The sequence below is a fragment of the Sebastes fasciatus genome, chromosome 10, assembly GCF_043250625.1.
Source record: "Sebastes fasciatus isolate fSebFas1 chromosome 10, fSebFas1.pri, whole genome shotgun sequence".
NCBI lineage: Eukaryota > Metazoa > Chordata > Actinopteri > Perciformes > Sebastidae > Sebastes > Sebastes fasciatus.
Window position 1 is genome coordinate 10,815,099 of NC_133804.1, and position 21,509 is coordinate 10,836,607.

A 21,509-nucleotide genomic window follows, 5' to 3' on the forward strand; every position below is an offset into this window, starting at 1 on the left:
AAAGACTCTCTCTCTCTTTTACGCCTGTGTGCCTCTATGTCCCTCGCCCTCTCTCTCTCCATCTGTGCCCGTGTGTGAGTACAGTACATTCCTTCTCCATTAGCTGCTTTTCTTGCTGTACCGGGGGACACCGGGGGGGAAGGTTCTGGAGAAATGAGTAAGAGAGAAGGATGACAGAAAATAATAGACGTGGCTGAATGCAGTACCTTGTCCACATACCTGCAGTCAGATACGTGAGGCGCTGGAAAATAGCAGAGTTTAGGGGGAATTGCATGGAAAACAAGATCCAAACACACAGCAGAAGAAGCAGGAACAAAATCACACAATTTGTAGATTGGCAGCATCGCAGCGCTGTCTTTAAGTGGGATTGTTTTGTGCATCTGTAATTCTTTATGCGTGTGTGTGTGTAGCTATTGTTTTAGGAAAACATGAGGCATTTGTGGGCCTGCTGCTGGCTGAGGCAAAACAGAAACATTCAAATGAGCTGCTTTTTATGTAAGAAAAAAATAAATAAACACCGTTGATACGTTTCACGCGGCCGTCACTCTCGCTCATTTTGATTTCCCCACTTTATTTATTCGGCAGCTTATTTGCTTGTATTGTTTGTTTGCTCTCAAAGATGAGTTTACAGGGCCTGAAATTGGCAAGTGGTGGTTTAAATTTGCGCGGCCTTGATCGGGTCATGCCGCTTATAAAAGAGGAGGAGCGATGCTCAGGCAGAGAGGCCCTGGCTGTGCTTTAGAATATTCTTGAGGGGAGGCCTTGGTTCGGCTCCGGCGGTCGAAGAAGTGGTCGCCGGCTATTCTAATTGAGGCCGGGACAAAATGGAACGACAAGTCCCCTTTCTGATGCCGATGCAGCCTGGGTAATATCCTCGCCGTGTCCCCAGAGCGCTGTTTCAATCTCACCCGGTCGGTGTGAGTATGATAGAGCGAGATATGAGCGCATGGAGGGAAGGGAAGGGAAGAAGAAAAAAAAGTGGGCTGTAAACAACCTCAACCTGTTCTCCGAGCGCTCCCCGTCTACGTCTGCGCGGGGAGCGGCGAGAGACCGAGAGATAGGAATGAGACGAGCTGGAGTGTGTTTGAGGAGGAGCACTCCTCCCGTCTCCTCTGTCTGTCTTTTTCCCTTTTCTCTCTGCAATCCCTCTTTCCCTGCGAGCCAGTGTGTGTTTGAGTGGGTGAAACACTGCCACAGTCCTATAGCCTCCCGTGAGACACTACTTCAAACAGACTGGAGAAGTACTGCCAAGGGTTCACTCGCTGGATTTGTGTGTGTGTGTGTGTTCATACGTCAGCTATGTGTGTCTATACGCACAGATGCTCTTTATGCCTCCGTGTTCTTTCACTCTCTACTTTTATAGGGTTTTTTTTCCATTACATTACATTATGCACAGAATCCAAAACAAACCATCAAAGTGGCACTCGAACACACTCTTTCCTAAACACACATGACACTCGCTCAAAAACACACACACACAGACAGACGTAATTAAACAAATCCATGGTGTCTATTAAGCGTGAAGGCCTCCCTGCTGCGAGAGACATATTAAAACCAGGATTAGCCCAAAACAATTACAAAATGCCACAGATAGACCCTGCACTCCCCTGGATGGTGCTGTGAGTGTGCGAGATCGCCTCTGTCGCCTCATGTGGGCTTTAAACCGGGAACACGGGTTCCTTTGCTCACATTGCTCTAGCGTCTTATATTTTATTTAATACTTGGCAATTGTTGGTGAGCAAAGGCAGCGGGGACCTTGAAGCAGTATGCAGCACTAAATAAAAACCACTTTGAACAGTGCAATGGCAATGACTCAAGTCTCATTATAGTTGAATGTGTCGTTACGCTCAAACAGTGATGTGTGCAGTTAGCAGTGTTAAGAGCTCTGACAAAAAGAGCAAAAGAAGCAGATTTGCTGACGCAAATGTTAAAAAATACACAAGGTGGAGGGATGATTTGCTCCCATTACTGGATCTGAAAATTCAATATTTTGTGCTTCACCTGGAAAGTACAAAACCATTATCCTCCACCATTGCCTCTCCTACTCGTATTCTCTTTTTCTTTTCTCCCACTCTCTTTTCCCTCAGACTCCCTCTCTCTGTGGAGCAGCAGAGCAACATTCGTGCCACTTCTCGCAAGGTATATTTGCATATTTGTATTCTTCTTCTTCTCCTTCTCACACACTTCTACACCGGGTCGTCAGACATCGCACCGGCTTCCAGTGTGTCACCGTGTAGAAAAAAAACCTCTTACGTCTCGTCTATAAATCATTAAATGGCTTAGCCCCAAGATACATCGCTGACTTGCTCGTACAATATGAAACTACTAGAGCTCGTAGATCATCTGGAGCTGGTTTGTTTGCTGTTCCTGGAGTAAGAACTAAGATTAGTGAATCTTTGTGTAGTTACTATGCGCTTTGCAATTACCAGAGGATCCGAGGTGTACATTTCTATGCATGTATACATATATAATATTCTTTTCTTTCTTATTATTGACTTTGAAATGTGCTCTCTAAATACCGTTCCCCAATCTCTCTTATGTAAATATTTGTCTTTAATTCTTCAGTTTTAATTCTTTTTAAACATTTTTTGCATGTAAAATATTTCCAATGTTTGAATTAGCTATATAAATAAACTTGCCTCCTCCTCCTCCTTTAACTCTTTCCTCCCTCATTCTCCATCCATCCACCTCTTCCTCCCCCATCCTCCCTGCCTCTCCATCTCCTCCTCGGCAGAAGAAGTGGGAAGTCTACCTGCTGGATAATCCTGCATTACATCCTTAATCCCCTCAACGTGCTCACACACACAAGCACACATACCTATGCACACACACACACACACGCACACACACACACACAATGCTAAACAATAGATGCAGGTGTTGGAGGGATTGCACACACCTGCGCGTACAGCACATCTTTCCTGCATACAGTAAATGTGCATTATCAAGTGATATGTCTTCCCCAGACATGCTTTTGAAGCCTATATACTGTAGAAGAAGCACAGTTTTCCCTGTTGTGACACTCACAGATTGGACAAGCAGAGCCTCTGCACATAGTGTATTGTCACTACAGCGTCTGACAAGAATATTTTAAGGACAAAAATAAAAAAAGAGGCATATAGAAAATGAGTTTGAGGTGTATGTGTGTGATCTCTAGTGGGCGAGAAGGCGAAAGGTGAGAGAAATGAGAGCGAAAGCAAAATAAAAAACAGAGCGAGAGATAGAGGCAGAGCAGCGGGCGAGCAACAGACAGAGAGCGATGAGCAGAGACGGAGGGAGTACGGAGATCTCTGAGCAGTGGTTCTCATTAAGAAGTGGCTCTGGGGTCCAGTCACTTGGCATTGATTTGTTTAAAATCCAAAGCTCAGCCATCGACAAGCTTGGCGTCCTCAAGTCCCCGTCAAAGCCAGCGAGTGCACACGGAGAGCCAGCCCGACAGCCAATCGCGAGTCGGATCGCTGATACTTCTTTTTCTTTCTCCAAACTGAAGCCAGGGAGTCATCTTAGGGCATCCTCACATAACACCTTTTTTTAAATGGGAAATATTTAATCACATTAGAAGTCAAAAGGATTCAACGAAATCTTTCTAATTCCTCCCGTGATCCCAGACAAAAATCTGAACTCCTCAAACATTTAAGTGTGTTTCTGGTTTCAAAATACCCTAGACTCATTCTAGTGTGTGTCCGACGTGTGTGTGTGTGTGTGTGTGTGTGTGTGAGCTCTTCTGGCTGAATAGCCTATGAATAGAGGCCATAGTCAATCAATAGCAATCTACGGCCAGCCTTCGCAATGCTAATGGAACTGTGCAGGAGCTGGCATTTGGCCAGTGCCATCACTGCAGCATCAGTCTGAAAGCACACACACACACACACACACACACACACACACATACAGAAAAAGGTTAGAGAGACAAGAGGTGAGAGCCACAATGTGTGTCAATATGAGAGACAAAGAGAGAGAAGGAGACAGAGAGAGGTGGAGACACGCATACAGAGAGATGAATGTGTGCTGTGACATTGTTTAGGTGATCGAGAATGATCGATGGAATCATTTCACTGCCCCCTCTGCCCTGCTGCATGGCCCATCTCCCCTCATCTCCCCCTTAAGCATTGGTCATTAGGAACACGCACGCATGCTAACACACATGCAAAGACCGAGTTTTCACTTTGTCATCATCCCTAAGGCAAGGTCACAGCGCCCTGTCTCCTCAAAACACACCTTCTGTTTAGTACGGCAGCTGGAGCCAGTCTGGTGAGCTAGTGTATGTGTGTGTGTGTGTGTATTCAAGCCTGTAAATTAGGATGTGAGAGACATTAAAGCTGGTAATGTACAGGAAAACAGGCTTTGTAACTTTAGCTTATATATTGAGTTACAAAGTCGTACGGTGACTTATTCATGTATCACAACTACAGTGACCTTTACAAGTCCATTCAGAGTCAGAGTCAACAGTTCAAACTGAATATACTGTACTGTAGTATATACTGAGTAAATCCCTCCTGAGCTGTAAATAGGCCTACGCTGTGACTGAACATCGACATGGAGAGAAGGAAAAGAATAAGATGTTTCTCCGTTTAATCATCTCCTTGAGTAAGTGAGCACATTACGTCGAGTTAATTGAGGGAAAAGTGAAAAAAACAATCTAGTTGAATGTGTCACCCACCTCACAAAATTGATGGACGGCTAATGTACCTTTTTTCTCCCGGAAAAGTCATTTCAGTGTGTTCATCAAAGTAATTTGAAAGTAATAAAACTAACTCTATAATGCATTACTGTCTCCATCAAGACAGGCTTGAAGTCCTTGCTGTGATTTAAAGGACACATGTAGGCTAATCGATAGTATCGTTCTGAAAAATGAATGTGACAGCAGGGAATGAATGTATTAAGGCAGTGGTTCTCTACCTGTTGTTGTCTGACCTTCAACTGTTTATCCATTACTTTTAGCTAGCTATTTTACCATTACATTTAGTTATTTCACCATTACATTTAGCTATTTTACCATTACTTTTCGCTATTTCACCATTACTTTTCGCTATTTCACCATTACATTTAGATAATTCATTATTACTTCTAGCTATGTCGTCATTACTTTTAGCTATTTCACCATTACTTTTAGGTGACTACAGTTTATGACTCTTATTTCATTACTCTTAGTTAACTGTTTAGCCCTCTCTGCACACTTGCCAACTATTTTTTGTGCCTTCTCAATTGCAACAAAGAAGCGCTCCTTTTTTACAGCTGACTCAATAGCGTGGATATTCTTTTTAATCAATACATACATGTATATCCTATTTAATATATCTATTTTTTTTCAGATAAATAGCTACTCCACTCTCTTTTCATGTATCCCCTGACAACTGCAGAAGTAACCCCTGGGGTAGAGGTATTCCTGGGTGGGAATCACTGCTATAAGGTATCCTCTGACACAATAAAGGCAGAGACAGAATTGCATGAGGGCAGTTCCTCCGCTTACAAGAGTAGCCTCATTTCCACTAATGCTTAGTAAAAACACCTCCCTATGTGCTTGTGAAACAATCCCACATATTTGACCTATTTTTGCTTCAGACGCAGCACAGCAAACTACCTGCCTGTCTTCAGCAGAAGGCGCCGCTCTTTGAAACCGTCAGATGCGAACTCTCTAAAGCGCGCAAGCCATTGTCGTCACCCCCGTCCCTTAAAATTGGTTTCACATCTGTCGCGACGTGACAGCCAGGGAGGCAGCCACGCTAGCTGGCGGGGCGGAGTGACTCACAGTCTGGCCTGGAGGAAAGGAAGTCTCTCCTCCTTTTTTATGTTAATATCACAGACCTGAGGAGAGTGTTTGGGAGAAAGGAGGAAGAGATGCAAAAGAGAGAACAAAAGAAGGGGTGAAGAGTTCAGGAAGCTGGAGTCGGCGCTTTGGGGAGAAGGATATTAAATATGAAGGGAGGTGCAGAGAGGGAAACGTGGACGGGAGGTAGTAGCAGCAGAGAGGCAGAGATAGCAGAGAAATGGGGGACATTAGATAAGATGAAGAATGGAATGGAGAATGGTTAGTCGGGTTTCGAGTTTACAAACAACGACGTGATGAGTCATTGAGTCACCGCTGTTGCTACTAGCCCAGAAGGTATAATGAGGCTGTGCAGATGAACAATGGCGCCTCTAAGACAGAAAACCCTTTCCAGCAGAAATGCTAGGATCAATTTGTCACTTCAGCATGACTGTAATTGTGACACTTTCATCTGTCACATGGTTAGCTCTGGCACGGATCGATCACTTAGAGCGCTAGCGTTGCATGGCTAAAAAAATGGGATAACACCGCATCCTACACAGTTGTTTTGATTGAGGATACGACACTTTCTTGCTCAGAGGGAAATTAAAAGGTGAATGAAGATGATGAATAACTTGGTAATATTTGTCTTCTTTATTAATATGCAGCGTTAAGTAAGTGAAAGGATTTCAATCAACTGCGATGGCAGCTTTTGTTTTCTTTCTATAAATTAGCTTTCAAACTGAAAGCGGAAAAAAATTGGAGATTAGAGGACAATGACTAGACAGCGTCAGGTGTGGATGGAGGGATGTTTAGAGATATGAGAGGAGTGGGATGTGTTGGGGTATAGGTGACACACATGGCAGCGCCACATGCAGATGGTACACATGGATGAGCAGCCAGGGTAGTGAAGCATAAAACCAGCCAGCTCACTGATCAGGCACATACACACACACACACACACACACACACACAAATGCTCAAAAGCATGCTGAGAACACCAGTTAGCTTGCCAGCCCTTTACTCACCCAAATCACCACTGTGAAAATTAATACCTCCAACCGTCCATGCAAAAAAACAAACAGCCACACACTTCATAAAAGACACACACACGCACACTCTAGAAATCAATAAATGCATTAAATATTTAGATAGGAAAATGCATCCATAAAATTTGCGAGGAAACCTTTTTGAAACATTTTATTTTAAAGTCGGTTCAATAAAAAAACAGTCTGAGATCCTAACGTTTTAATATCAGCCGTGTTAATCTTAACGATTTTCCTCAAAACTGACTCGAAATCTGAGATTGACTGCCGGGCTGAATGCCTTTCCATCAGAGTGACACGCACAAACGCAATCCACACACAAGTGCTTACCTGATGAGAGATGAGACAGATTGAACAATGCACAAAAATACAACCTCCTTTTTCCACGATTTCAAACGTGCACACAAAGCCATCAAACTGCATGCATTATACACAAACGCACAGGCCCTGACGGCCATGCACACAATAAAGCATGGTGCGTCGGGGAGGACACAGGGGGCTGAAAGCAATCTTCCAGCTGACCTTGAGTGGGGAGGACAAAACGTGTGATGGAGGGAGAGGAGAAAAAAAACTCAAAGCGAGGAAAAGGAGTGAAATACATAATCTATCTCCACTGGCAGAGGGAAACAAATGCTTTCACTGTGATTGAGGACACATTGCCCCTCACACATCGACACGCACACATATATACGCACGCATTTTGGCTTAAAGAAAGCTCGATGGAAAGGCAGAGGAAAAACTCATTTTCCTAAAGCAGGAGAGAGGAAAGTGATGCAAAGGAAGAAGGAGAAAAAAGCTGTGGGTGCAGAGAATAGAGGAGTCGGTAAAGAGGCCAAAATAGGTGGAAACAAAGAGGGAGAGGGGAGCGAAGCAGACAGAGACAGATGGACGGAGTAAAGAGAGGGAAGGGGGAAAGAGAGATGACTGCAAGTGACCGGCCTTTGTAGATGACTGTCGTTGCTCACTTTCGAGTCAGCTTCACTGAGGCAAAGTCTTAATGACTCACGGCCCAATACTCCGCATAATCAAGCTGTGCATGTGTGGGTCTGTGCGTGTGTCGGCGTGTGTGTGTGTGAGCCACTAGTCTTGTAACAGAGAACTTTATTACCATCTGTTCCCGCACATGCTTATTTGTTTAGCCGTGACACGCACGTCTTCTTCAATCGCTTTGCTATTTTTTCTCTCTCTCTCTTTCTCGCTCTCCCACTCTGTGCCTCTTCCAATCACCTCTTCCTTTCGTGTCCTCTCCTCCCCTCTGCCTCGCTCCCCCGCATGGAGGAGGATGGGGGGGCCATATTCCAATAAATAGCGTCCGACCAAAAAAAAAAAAAAAAGGAAATCACGACGATTATCTATTTCTAACTACCCTCGCTCGTCGTGGTGAAATGGAATCGCGCTCCAGCCATTTTAATCGAAGCGTATGTGCATGTCAGCCTGTGTCACTGTGTGTGTCAATGTGAGTGGGTGCCTCAGTACCTGTAGAGGCCATTAGGTGGAGCTGGTGACTGACTGAGAGAGAGAGTGAGAGAGAGAGAGAGCGAGAGAGAGAGGCAGGATGGATGGCTGAATGAAATGCAAAGGAACGGCTGACTCTCTTCTACCTGTTATCACCAATTTTTTTCTGGCAGTGTGTTTTTAAGGTGTCCAACGGTGTGTTGTAGGCTGGATTGCTCGTGTCCGGGAGCATCAATTATCTATGGTACAGTGGGTATCACTTTGTAGTAGTAGTATTCTATTGGTTGTAGGTAAAAAAACAAAACATATTTGTGCACCCTCGAGCGATTTTAGAGCTGCAGAACATACAGTATATGATAGCTTTTTTCATGCCATACATTTTAATTAGCCATAGCAGGGAAGAGCACAGGTGTAGCTAATAACATTAACGATATCCCAACCATGCACAACACTAAAGTCCCCAATCTGGGACACCTTTAATGGAATGCAGCCATCGTTAATGTTATTAATTATACCTGTGCTTTTCCTAATAAAAAAAAGAGTCATATTAGTGTCAGATCTTAGCCTAATGTTAAAACGTAATGGGGCCTCAAATCACCTAGACTCGCTCTTCCCAATAAGATTTTCCAAAAACGCACAGCCCCGTCCCCGGATTTGTGAAAAACACACAGACACACGCGCACCTGTGCTACCACAGATCTTGTTGGCAGTCCAGAGAATAGGGACGGTAGCCTGGAGGAAGGGCAGGTGTCCACAGATGGAGCTCTCTCCCTCTCCCTCGCTCTCTTTCTCTACCACAGATGGACCCAATCACACCTATTCCTCTCTCACATGCCCTATAGCTACATAATCAGCGTGAGTGTGTGCGAGCGTCTGACTTGTTTATTGTCACATAAAATGGGGTGTCTTCTGAATGAGTCTCTAAACATGCGTGCGTCTGGACGTGTTTACAGCCCGCGGCAGAGCACATGTGGTGTTGACGTGTGTGAAGCAGTGGCTACTACAAAGTGGAAATACTTCTACCAATCTATCAGTCCGTTTAAGCCAAAGTACTGGTAGAGGTGTTAGTGTAGCAGTGTGTTCGGTGAGGCGTGCACGTTCCCTAACACACCAATGTTTCAGAGCACAGCGTGAAAACGGATCCTAAGATCCCAAAAAGTGTCTGCTGGCTCAGGATAACACTTGATTTCGTTTCGTATTTGCATGTTTGGTGACAGCTGAGCACGTGCAAGGTGGCCTGCGGAGGGTCTGTCTGTCTCAGATGGCGGGGGGTCCCGCTGGCCAATGGGACCACCCGCTCCGTAAAGCAGGAAGTGAACCACCGATCTGTCATCTGTCTTCATAAACCCACCAGTCAGGACCCTCCTAATTAGTCACCATGGAAACCACGGCTAATTCCCTGGTCTGCCATGCCAATCACGTCCTGTCTGTGGCAGCAATCAGAAAGGCACATTTATCCACCGCTGGGCTGGATCCGTGTAACAGATGTGTGTGTTTGTGGGTGTCTTTGTGTATGTGTGTGTAATGTGTGTGGGCGGTTCAGGGAGTTTGTGTGTGTGCGCTCTTGTGAAAGGCCTGCATTTCCTTACACAATGTTGCTTTTATATTTTAGCAGAAAAAAAACATATTACGCCTGTCTAGCTTGTAAATTTGTTCAGATAGGAGGCAGATGTGTCAGAGCTGCTGAGAGGGGTGTGTGCCGTGTTGTGATTGTCTATGGGAACTGTTTGATTAGCTTGACGAGTGCTAGCAATCCCCTCACACCCACAAAGCAATCAAACAACTATTATATGACGCGCACACAAAAAACACAAATACACACACAGACACCGACACGTAGATACTGTAGACGCACTTTCTCTGAGGTCAAACTGTTCTGTCAAAACGCACAATACAACCCCTGCTGTTCTCAAATATCCTGCACATTCACACACAACGAATCAGACCATTTTGACTTTTAAATTAAATCACATCTAAATATCCAATCAATTAATCAGCATTGACTTGGAAAGGCAAATGCCGGGATATAACCTTGTAAATATTGAGGACCACACACATGAATAAATCATGGATCGTAGTGGAACAGGGGCATCCCGTGTACCGTCCATTTCTTGCCATCAGCTACCTGTCAATCACTGTAATTACCATCAATTGGAACATGTTCACCAGAAGGCTGGGGGGGCCAACACACAAGGGCGCACTTAACGTACGCACCAACTTCAAATCAATGACCAAAAAAAAAAGAAAGGGACACACACGCAGAAATCGCATTCCAGCAGCACATACTGGCGTCCACGGATGCCAATCATAACTTCAAGCGCACATCAAAGCCAAGTTCTATTCAGATGTATGCCGTTTGATCACCAACACCGCCGCCGCCTCCACCACCGTGTACACACATTCTCACACACTCCATATGCGTGATATAACCTACATAACAGCGGGGCGGTCCAGTCCGAGATGTATAGGTTGAGAAAAACTGAGAAATAATTCAAGATGGTTTTTCTGTTTGAGCGTCCAGCAGAGGAAACACGGGGATTGGCTGTTAGTCAAGTTACAGCGAAGCTCTATTGTCCTCACACTGGAGGGAATGGAGCACAATGCCATCTGACTGGTGACAAAGAGGGTCTTACCTGTCTCATGAGAGAGGGTCTTGGTTCTTCCTGTGTTGCCTGAGTGATGCATCGCTCCGTACTTGTCTCTGTTTCTGATTAACCCTCTACCCTTATCTCCTCTCCTCCACACTCCGCTCCTCTCCGCTCCCTTAAGAGTCCTCTTTTCTTGATTCTCAATCTTTTGCGCCCTGTTTCCTCCCTTTCGTCAGAGTCCTTCGCTGCTGCCCGTCGCCTCTCCCTCGCCGTTGTTCTTCTTCACTCTTGTTGCCCTTTCTTCTCCCCTCTCCCGTCTGTTTGCGGTGAGCTCTCTGAAGCACAATCCGCTAGCTGAGTGCCGGAGCACCGCGCGGGAGGAGAGAGAGAGAGAGAGAGAGAGAGATAGAGCAGGAGCCCGAGAGACGCGCACACACGCTCGCGCAGTGTGGGTCGACACACTTGCACACGTGTAGCTGTTGCACTGCAGAGACAAACGCCACACACCAAAATCACCGGAGGGGAAAAAAGATGCCCTGCACTGCTTTCCCCTTTTTTCCTTGAGACTGCAGGTCTTTTTTGTCTCCCTCCTGTTTCTAGTCCTCAGTCCTTTTTTTCAAGCAATCCGTCACAGATCAAGGCCAGCTCGGGCATAGGGGAACGGATGGATGAGGAGACACTGGGAGTGAAAAAGAGAGTGCCTTTCAGCCTGTGGCAGGCAGAGCAGAAGAGAAGGAGAGATGTGGCTGCGGCTCCATCCTCCATCTGCCCACAGCTGAGACTGAGAGCAGACTCAACACACACACACACACTCGCTCACTCTCTCTCCTCCTCCTCCTCTCTCTCTCTCTCTCTCCCAGCAGCGTCGCACCACCACCACCACCGAGATGGAGGGGGAGGAAGGATGACGGTGGGAGCTAACGAATGAGCCAAAGGGAGAGAGAAAAAGGGGTAGGGGTGAGACAGTGAAAGAGGGAGAGCGTAGTGCTAGACAGAGGAAAAAAGGAGGAGGAGGAGGAGGTTGCAACGAGGGCGGGAGAAACGCAACGGAGCCCACGAGCGCTAGAGAGTGAAAGAGTGACAGAATCATGGGAATGTGACAAAGCATGCACATCAAAAGGCGAAGGGGAAAGGGAGAGGATAAAATGAGATATAGGAGACGCGAGGGAGTGGGTGGCGAGAGAGGAGAGAGGAAGGGATGAGGCAAGGTGGAAGGAGAGGGGAGACGGGGTCGAGGGTAAAAGGAGAAAAGACAAGGCGGTGAAGCGGAGATGCGGAGGGAGGGAGGAAGGGCAGAGGACACTGCGGCGATGAAGCCAGTAATATGTCAGATCTCACATGGGCGCGCTCACTTTCACATACTGTCCCTAAATAGGGAAAGAACAATGTCAAACAAAGCAGGAGGAGGATGGCAGCCACAGAAGACTTGCCCTGAAACCAAACATCAACATAAAATGAAGGAGAAATCATTTTGAGATGGATCATTTTGTCCTCATGACATAATGACAAGGATACACTGTAGCTATTGAAGTAGCTGCTAAAACATAACGGTGTGTTTCTCTCTCTGTCCCCACACAGGGCTCCACCACGCCACCAGCTCAGGTGTCAGGCTGCCAGGTGAGTGAAGGTCCTCGCAGTGCCCAGCAGAGGGCAGGCATCTTGTCACACATCAACCAACGGGCTGAGGTCACATTGATCAGCATTCAGCATGTATTTGACACATCATGTTAAAGCAGCAGTGGGTAGCATTGGAGCAAATATGATTCAAAAAAGTTATTTTTATAAAACGGTCACTATATCCTGACGGTAGTGCATGAGACAGGTAATCTGAAAAAAATCATGTTCCTCTATGTCATCCGGTGTCCTCCTGTGCCCCTAATGGCATCTGCAAGATTTCACAGACCGGAGGAAAACAACCAATCAGAGCCGAGCTGGAGCCTGCCGTGTCTGAGCAACTGTCAATCACTTGCGAACTTCGGTCAAACGGTCAAACGAGGCAGCGCTGATCAAATATGAATCAATATTCTGTGACTGTAATGCTCATTTCTCGCATAAAATGTGTTCAGAAACATCTTGTAGTGTACTGTTTAGCTGTAAAATGAGAAAGTTGAGATCAGTTGAGGAAATACCAAGCACCGCCCACAGGCCTGAGCACAGCCAATAGGAACGCTCAATAGGAACGCTCTCTCTGAAATGACCTGTGATTGGCCAAAGTCTCTCGTCACGGGTTGGATTTTTTAAAGCCTGAGCCATGAGGCGGTGGCAGAAGTTTAGTTTTCTCTCAGAACACTTATGGAATTTTTTGCCCAATGATGCCAAAAATATATTGCCTTCTGCCACTTTAATGGTAAGATTGTGTGTGTTGTTTTTCTGTTCTTACACATTGTAAAAACAAGCGTGGATAGTCAAGGTTACTACAGAGATAAAAGCGGCGATCTAAGAGCGAAAGAGAACATCAGCACAACCGCTGAGAGGAAAGCCCGACACAAAGCAGGTGCGTGCTGCATAGTGTGGTGTGGTGTGTGTAACATAGTGAAGAGGGAGGAGGAGACGAGCGGTAAAGGCCAACCCCTGAGCCGCCACTCCAGAGGACCGCTGTCAGCCTCATTTTCAACCTCTTCATGTGACATTCTCAGACGCCATCTATCATCCTCAACGAGTCACAGATGCACACAATGCGCCGCGACAACCCCCCCCGGCGCGCACGCTGCTCACAAATACAGTATGTACGCGCACAATCAAGACACACGTACATGGGCAGGTATGCTCCCTTGGTATACATAGGTGTTGAGGCTCGATTTACGGCAGGGGGTGTGTGTGGGGGGCAGAGAGGGGGGATGTTTTGCGGCTATGACTTCATCATATTAAAGCTGAGAGTGCGGCGCAGGTAGAATCGGCGGGAGGAGACGCTGGATTTCTAGATGAGGTTCACGTCGATTTGTCATGATAAAAAAAAAAAAGCCCATCTGAGACAGAAACAAATTGCTTTCTTGACAACACCTTGTAATACTCCATCATGCACACGCGTACGCACGCTCACACGAGCCCCCGCGCTTATATATATACACATGTACACACACACGTGAACATTTTCTCATACCGGTTATTTATCACTGCCATTCAGGATCATTATACCTGGCATATCTGTATAACCATATATATTAGGTGTATATGTGGGATACAAAGAAGCTTCCACTCAGCACCTGAGAGTCCATTCAGCCTGCTGCTGTGCTTTAGTATGGAGGGCGTGAGGCTGCATGGGAGAGATGTAAGGAGAAGAAGCATGTGGAACAAGAACGAGAGCATATGGAAAGGTCATACAGACTAAGGTGAACAAGGACGGTGTAACAGTATGAGAAGTAAAAACCTCTGCTTATTAGGCCCCTCTTTTTCTTTATCACACTATTACACTCTTAGGTTAATGTTGGGTTTTCTGAAACTCGGCAGTTTGAATTGCAAGCTGTCGATTCATACACTCCTAGCATGTTATTTTAGATTTCTTCCAATTTTTCGGCACAGAATTCCTTTCTTCCCTCAGTGACAGTTTTTGTTCTTTTTCCCCTCCTTACCCTCGCCTGTTCCCATCCACCTACCTTCTCTTGTTTCTCCTCCTTCTGCCTGCCTCCTGAAGTGAAACACCAAGGGAGAGTGGGTGAAGAGAGGGAGAGAGAGAGGGAGGGAGGGAGGGAGCGCTATAGATGGAGAGAGAAGGTGTGCTATAAGGTGCCCCCATGGGTTGAACATGGTCATTTGTCATGAGGCTGAAAGCTTAAGAAAAGACTAGTTAACCTTTACAGCTGATCCCCGTGAGACACAGGAAAAAACACAGCCCGGGCAAAACACCTCCAGGAAAGAGGTGTGCAGCACACGCGCACACAAACACACACACAAGCGGCCCTCGCAGTAGCCTTCAGAATCCAGAATCGATAGTAGTGAAACCGCTCTAAGAGAAGCTGGAGGAGGTTACCATTTTTTTTCACCACTCCCCCTCCCCAACTCTTCCTCTTTTCCCTCAGCGAAAGGCCCCGTTGTCTCTATAGTCCTTTTCCTTCCTTCTTCACCCCCCCTCCCCATCCCCCATCCTTGTCGTGCCCACACCCTGCCAGAGTAATTAATCACCTTGTGCTAATGAGCTATTAACTAATGACAGATTGACATGCCTCTGCCTGTGTGCGCATGTCTGAGTGTGCGTCTGTGTGTCTACGCAAGCATGTTTCGAGTGTCGCCGGAGCCACCCTCAGCAGGCTAATGTGATTAATAAGGTTAAGCTCTTATTAGGGCGGGAGCACAAGGAGTACACAGCACACACACACACACAGACACACACACACACACACACACACACACACACACACACACACACACACACACACACACACACATTTGCACAAATACTAAAAAAGAATCACACATTTCTTTCATCCACGGGGCAAAGAATGACTTGTGTCAACCTGCTGAGAGTATAAATAAAACAAACATCAAATGCCTTTCACCATATATTCTCATTACCCAGAGGCTGACTCTGCTATATACTAATCACATCTCAGGGTAAAAGAGGGAAAGCGTCGGAGGAATGCACATCACGACCTACAATGCCTTTTTTGTTGTTTCTGGTGGACATTCTGAGTCGTTTGTCGACATTTTTACAGTCATTCAGCAGACGACACGCTCGCGCCCGTGGAGATCAACAGAGTGTGCTTTGCTTGCTGTTCGTGACATAAAAAAACACCCCCACCCCCCTCCCAACTCTCTGTCCTCCCTTCACCTTCAAGTCTGGTTTCAGCACCATGGACAGCTACACACAAAGGAGCCGCTTTATGAACAAATTTGAAGTGTCCTTAGAACAACGTCCTTGTTTTGGTGCACAGCGTGACACTCTCCTTCTTTGTAATAACACTCACATCCTAATAGACTGTGTACCGAACAATTACAGTGTAAAAGGGAGGCACTATATCAAAATGTAACACAGATAGGGAAGAGTTGCTCGAGACAGGTAGTTACAGTATAAGTGTGTACCTGGAGTCTGTTTAATCAGATGTATTGGACTCTAAAGCCTCGGCTTTCCAATTCCAAGAGAAATGTAGTTACAGCGAGATCATTTGATACTCAGGAGAATCCTTGCACTACATAATAGGGAGTGTAACCTAGCTGCACGTGTGTGTGTGTGTGTGCATACGTGCAACTGTGCCAGCGCCTGCACTGTACTGTATGTGCTTCTGTGTCTCTCTGACCTAACAGTGAGTCCCTCCGGAGAAGTTTTTGGCGCATACCGAGACTCATTTGCATTCTCGCGGCTCTCTCATTTTTTTCCGTGGCTTTAGAAGTGAACAGCTGCTTAATGGTCATAGCTCTTCAGAGACAGGACATTGGGAAGCGCGGAGGGGGTTAGCCAGGGTTTCTGCACTGCCAAACACACACACAGTCGCACATAAGCACACGCTGAGGCACACACCAGGTAAAGCCTGGTTCAGCGACGCTTCTGAGAGCGAGATGTGACCATTTAGCAGATGTTTTTCTTTCCCAAAAGTGACTTTGGAGCCTTTTTCACACTGTTGAATTTAACTACAATGGAAAACAAAGCTAGGCACACATGCATTATGCTGTAGCTGATGTGACAACAAGAGAGAGAAATCCTTTGCTCAGTATGGCAAAAACAATACTGGTGTGTGAAAAGATAGGATTTGTGCCGATACGTCACGAGCATGCTTCATATCTACATGTTCCAAGCAGTGGAGTGTGTTTGTAAAACCTGATTTGAAAAGCAAAAAAAGGGGATTGAGGTGGGACTTTTGGGATGCAGGTGAGTGCTTTCTCTAATTTTTTTGTGGAGCTCACAAATTCAAATAAGCTATTTGAACCCTGCAACCACAGACACACATCCAACTATGTCATATTGCATTCATCTCGGCGCTCATTTGACTGTTTGACTCGAGCAAACAGCCCAGACACACACACAGATGGGTCGTGTTTCATGAGGTGCCAAAAGAAGGGATTTGGTGAAATACAAGACAAGTGAGAGGAGGTTATCGCCTCGCAGTGTGTGAGTGTGGAGAGCCGTCCTGGTTACACAATGTTCTCCACAGCGGGGAACCTCACACCTTGACCTTTACATCTCCCAGATTACTCAAATGTCCTTTTTTTGACAAAAGCACATTGTCAAGAGCGGGTCAGTGCGGCGCACACAGACAAAGCAACCGATCGATTGATTGGCAGGTTTATTGACCCACCAAACAAAGCTGTTTGGTTACTAGAGCTATAAATAATATATTTGATCTAATATTAAAAAACAAACAAAAATAATTAATTGAATACGGCTGTTTTGACTTAACTAGGATAAAAACAGTAATATGTTGAAGATGGCTTAAGAACAAATTGTCAAACTACCAAGATATTAGTGTCTGGTTTAAAAGGAATACATCATAGCAAATACATGTGGATGACTGTGTAATTTAGTTTGGGCTCCTGGAGGCCATGACTTCCATGAAACTTCATGACTTTTCTAAATTTTACAAGAATTCATCACATAAACATGATTTTGAGAAGTTCAGTTTGGGGTCTTAGAGACTCCAGCTGTACAACGTGTTTAAATGCGATGGATTTGCTCTAAATCGCCGACAGTGCTTTTTTACACAGCAAATTGCAATGAACTCTCTGGATTTATGTTGCTGGAGTTTTATAGCCGTTTGTTTATAAGAGGTCTAACAGGGAATTAGACCTCCCTGGGCAATGGCTTTTTGGCAAACCGTACAACATAAAACATTAAATAATTCCTTATTAATGCTTAATGGTCATTCACATACGCTGTATATATTTTACAAATACAGCAGCGAGGGATCCCAAACAATGAGGAAGTAAAGACAATCTCAGCAAAACACAAAGGTCGATTTCTAACATCTGGCGTAAATCAGACAACGATCTGGTCTGCAAATCCCAGTAAACAGCTTGAGACATCGCAAAACAAACTCTTATTAGGCGTTTTGGGACCGAAGGAACTTTTCATAATTAAAAATTTAGTTCTAAGAACTCCCCTTTTTATTGTGTCCACACCAGCACAAGAGGAACCATGACTGACATAAGTGTACGGTGATTGGTCGAACGCATGAACCAATGCAGCGCCGGCAACCACCCTTTTTAAAAACATGTCAGCTGTGTAAATAATGGACAACACAAAACACGACAACAGCTCGTAACAAAATAAAATGGAAGAAAACACGGACAAAGTGAGGTCAACACCCACTGAGCCAAAGAACGAGTGAGAGCCGCTGCTCAGCGAGCTAATGCAGTAGTACAAAGGCTAACCCAGTAACATTAGCACAAAAGCTATCCCAGTAGTACAAAGGCTAACCCAGTAACGTTAGCACAAAAGCTATCCCAGTAGTACAAAGGCTAACCCAGTAACATTAGCACAAAAGCTATCCCAGTAGTACAAAGGCTAACCCAGTAACGTTAGCACAAAAGCTAACCCAGTAGTACAAAGGCTAACCCAGTAACATTAGCACAAAAGCTATCCCAGTAGTACAAAGGCTAACCCAGTAACGTTAGCACAGAGGCTAACCCACTGAGCCGAAGGACGATAGCCGATTCAAACTGAACTTTCGTGACGGCTACTTTGCTTTAGTTTACATGATTGTGGCATGTAACAGTTGAAAACTCCTATTGTTGCTGATTGAATTCATCTCTGTGCAGTCAGGTAACAGATTATAACTCCAACAGGTGTGTGGTTGAGATTCATGGGAACTGGACTGAGTATAAATCCTGCCTCTTTCATTGTGATTGGCAAACAGGTTGAAGCTGCCACGACTTTGGAGTAGCTGTTGAAAGGCTCAAAAAACAAAGTGCCTTAAACTCCTGACAACTTTGCAGCTCTAGTTGTTGCAAAACGTCGGCTTATCTGATAAACGGCACCCTTCTGGTTTCCTTCAGGTGGGGTTAAAAACTTTACTCATGGGCTCAGCATGGCTCTTTTATTCCAGATGCTAAACATAGACCGGTATTTACAAAATAACCATAAAAGATGGGTGTAGTCAGAAAGGGCCAATAGAGGAGGCATACGTGGATGCAAATGCCCCCTAATGAAAAGAGAAAAGTAAAACACAAACACAAGAGACACCGGCGCGCCAAATCTCAGACGCTCGCATATCTGGATGATGATGAGGAGCCGAAAGGTTCGGAGGAGGCTAGATAGGAGAAGCAGGGGACGGGACAGCTCTAACATAGAGACAAATGACCTCCCAACATCACAGACATGGTGGGCCTGAAGGAGAAGCGGGTGAATAAAAGCCTGGATACATAGAATAGAGGAAGGCAAAAAGACACCGAGGGAGAAGGGGAGAGCCAGATCAAACACGAGGATTGATGGGCTTGTAATTTTCTCTTTTCTGCCTGCTAAAGATGATGAATCCCTCTATGGGGAATTTAATCAGACTCCAACAAAGAGCATACACACAAGCAGGGCTGCAACAAACCTGTCATGGGTAAGTAAACAGCACAGTACAAACAAATACAAAGCATCTGTGTGTGTGTGTGTGTCTGTGTGGCACCAAAGCACACACATAAATTCTCAAATTCTGGGGAAAGTTTTTGTGTCCATCCATAAACAAACATTACAGACAATAATTTCTCTTTATTTTTAAGGACAAAACTGAAAATGTTGCACACATACACACACACACACACACACAGTAATTAGCTAAGATCCTGTAAGAAAGCCTGCATGTGTTTTCTAGAGAACAAGGGATTGATTTCCAGCTGTAAAATGTGTGTGTGTGTGTGCATGTCCTTTGCTGGCTCTTTACTGGGCATGAATGCTGCCTCTTTACCAGACTGAATAGATTACAATGCCTATGCCACGCAGATCAATACACACAAGCTATGGCCAAATTAATTGCTTGTGACAACGCAAAGGAAGACCACAGAACTTGTGAGAGGAGAGGAATCAGCCTTGGAGGAGGGAAGCGCTGTAAATGTCGAGAGCGTGTGTGAGCTCATTGTCTGGGTGAATTGTGCATGCTTAAAATAGTCATTGTTAGTCAATAAGCAATTTCAATGTGAGAGGCTTGCTGAATGTACAGTCTATTAATTAATTTACAGCGGATGCCCTTGAAATTTCTAAATAAAAAAAAGAAATCTAGAAGGGGGAGAATACAATGTACATATGAATAGAAGGAAAAGAGGGAGAGGGAAAGGAAAAAGGGAAAACAAGTGAGTTTGGGGGTTTCTGTCATCATGATGGATAGATAGAGAGAATAGGGGCTCCCAGAAGGAGAGGTGTAAAAATAGGATAGCACCTCTCCCTCTCTGCCCATTTATCCAATCACGAGTCTCCTCTGCCTCTCGTCCCCTCCTCCTGCTCTCTTTTTCACCTATGACTCTTCCTCTTCCCCTCTCTGTGTTGTTGTTCTGCTCTGTTTTCTAGACATCATCTCCCAGCATCCTTCTTCTTCCTCCCTCTGTGTCCATTTACTCACCCGCTTACACCTACACCCAACACAGACAAAAGACAAAACCTCTCCATCCCACTGGGTTTCCTCTTCACCACCACACTCAGCTGCAGAAGCTTTAAATGTTTTACTGCGCTGATCCCAGATGACACACTTATACAGTAAACTTTGACTTTTTTTCCCCATCAAAAACCTATATTTACACCCAGGGATTGCTCCCAGAGCCTTGTGTCCTTTTATCTCAGCTGTCTCGCCCTGCTTTGCATTCATGCTGCTACACAGATTCAACACATTCGAGCTAGTGGTCGACTAGGGATACTAATGGAAGCCGTTCAGAGCACCACTTATTGTCGTGTGTGTCTCAAATGCTCAACAAGCCAAACGGCACTGAGACCACTAAGGCGGGAATAGAAACAGTCCTCCGCCGATTCGCCCAAGTTTTCGCCCAAGTTCTTCTTCTGTCCCCTCCGATATCTATCACTTTCTCAGTCATTAACCATTCCCCCCCCTCGCCATCCCTCCATTTCTCGTTCTCTCTCCAGAGAGGAAAAACAAACAGCTGTCAGGGTCAGGCTTGCAGATGAATTCCAAATGACTTTGAAGGGCAGAGGGGCCGACCAACTTTCTCCAGAGGAGAGGCCGGTTACAAACACTGCACGTGCAAGAAAACAAGCATGCAAACAGCGCTGAATAAATATGGCCCGATCCTCGACCCCCGCACATACACACACACACAAAGTGCAGCTACTCTTTGAATCAATACTGCATCTTAAGTCAGCCTACTATCAAGGTGAAGGCAGTCTGTGTGTTTACTGTGGATCAGTGGGTGGTAGTGTGCGGGCAGTGAAGCACATCAAAAATCATGCGCAGCAGTACCAAGGGATGTCACGAGAACCAACACTTCGGAACCAAGTCAATGCCAAAATTCTGATAACGTGACGGTATTTGTTTTTAGGTACCATCAGGGCTCAAAACTAACGACGTCCCATCTACGATAGAAATTGTGTTTGGTATGCAGTAAACTCCCTATTGACACGTCCTGTAGAAGCAGCCTATTTGTTCTCTGATAATGCTACATTGTGAACAACAAATCCGCGTTGAAATCGGCAGGGCGAGAGCTAGTTAACGTTAACTGCTAGCTCCGTGTAGGACTGTGCCGCTTACCGACTGCTAACAGCTAACGTTAACTAGCTCTTGTCCTGCCGATTTCAACACGGGAGGTGCCACTGATTGA

General features: G+C 45.4%; 1 protein-coding gene across 18 annotated transcripts in view; it reads right to left on the bottom strand.

Annotated features, from left to right (window-relative positions):
• Positions 1 to 21,509, bottom strand: part of tenm2a (teneurin transmembrane protein 2a) — a 248,142-nt gene that overhangs the window by 108,320 nt on the left and 118,313 nt on the right. Inside the window, exon 1 of one of the 18 annotated variants that reach the window (XM_074648070.1) lies at positions 10,881 to 11,662. The exons of 16 other annotated variants lie outside the window; for them this stretch is intronic. In XM_074648070.1, the coding sequence (XP_074504171.1) occupies positions 10,881 to 10,932 (52 nt within the window). In that variant the 5' untranslated portion in view covers positions 10,933 to 11,662. Of the gene's footprint in view, positions 1 to 10,880; positions 11,663 to 21,509 lie in introns of those variants that run through there. One more of the 18 variants, XM_074648072.1, reaches the window with a different exon arrangement.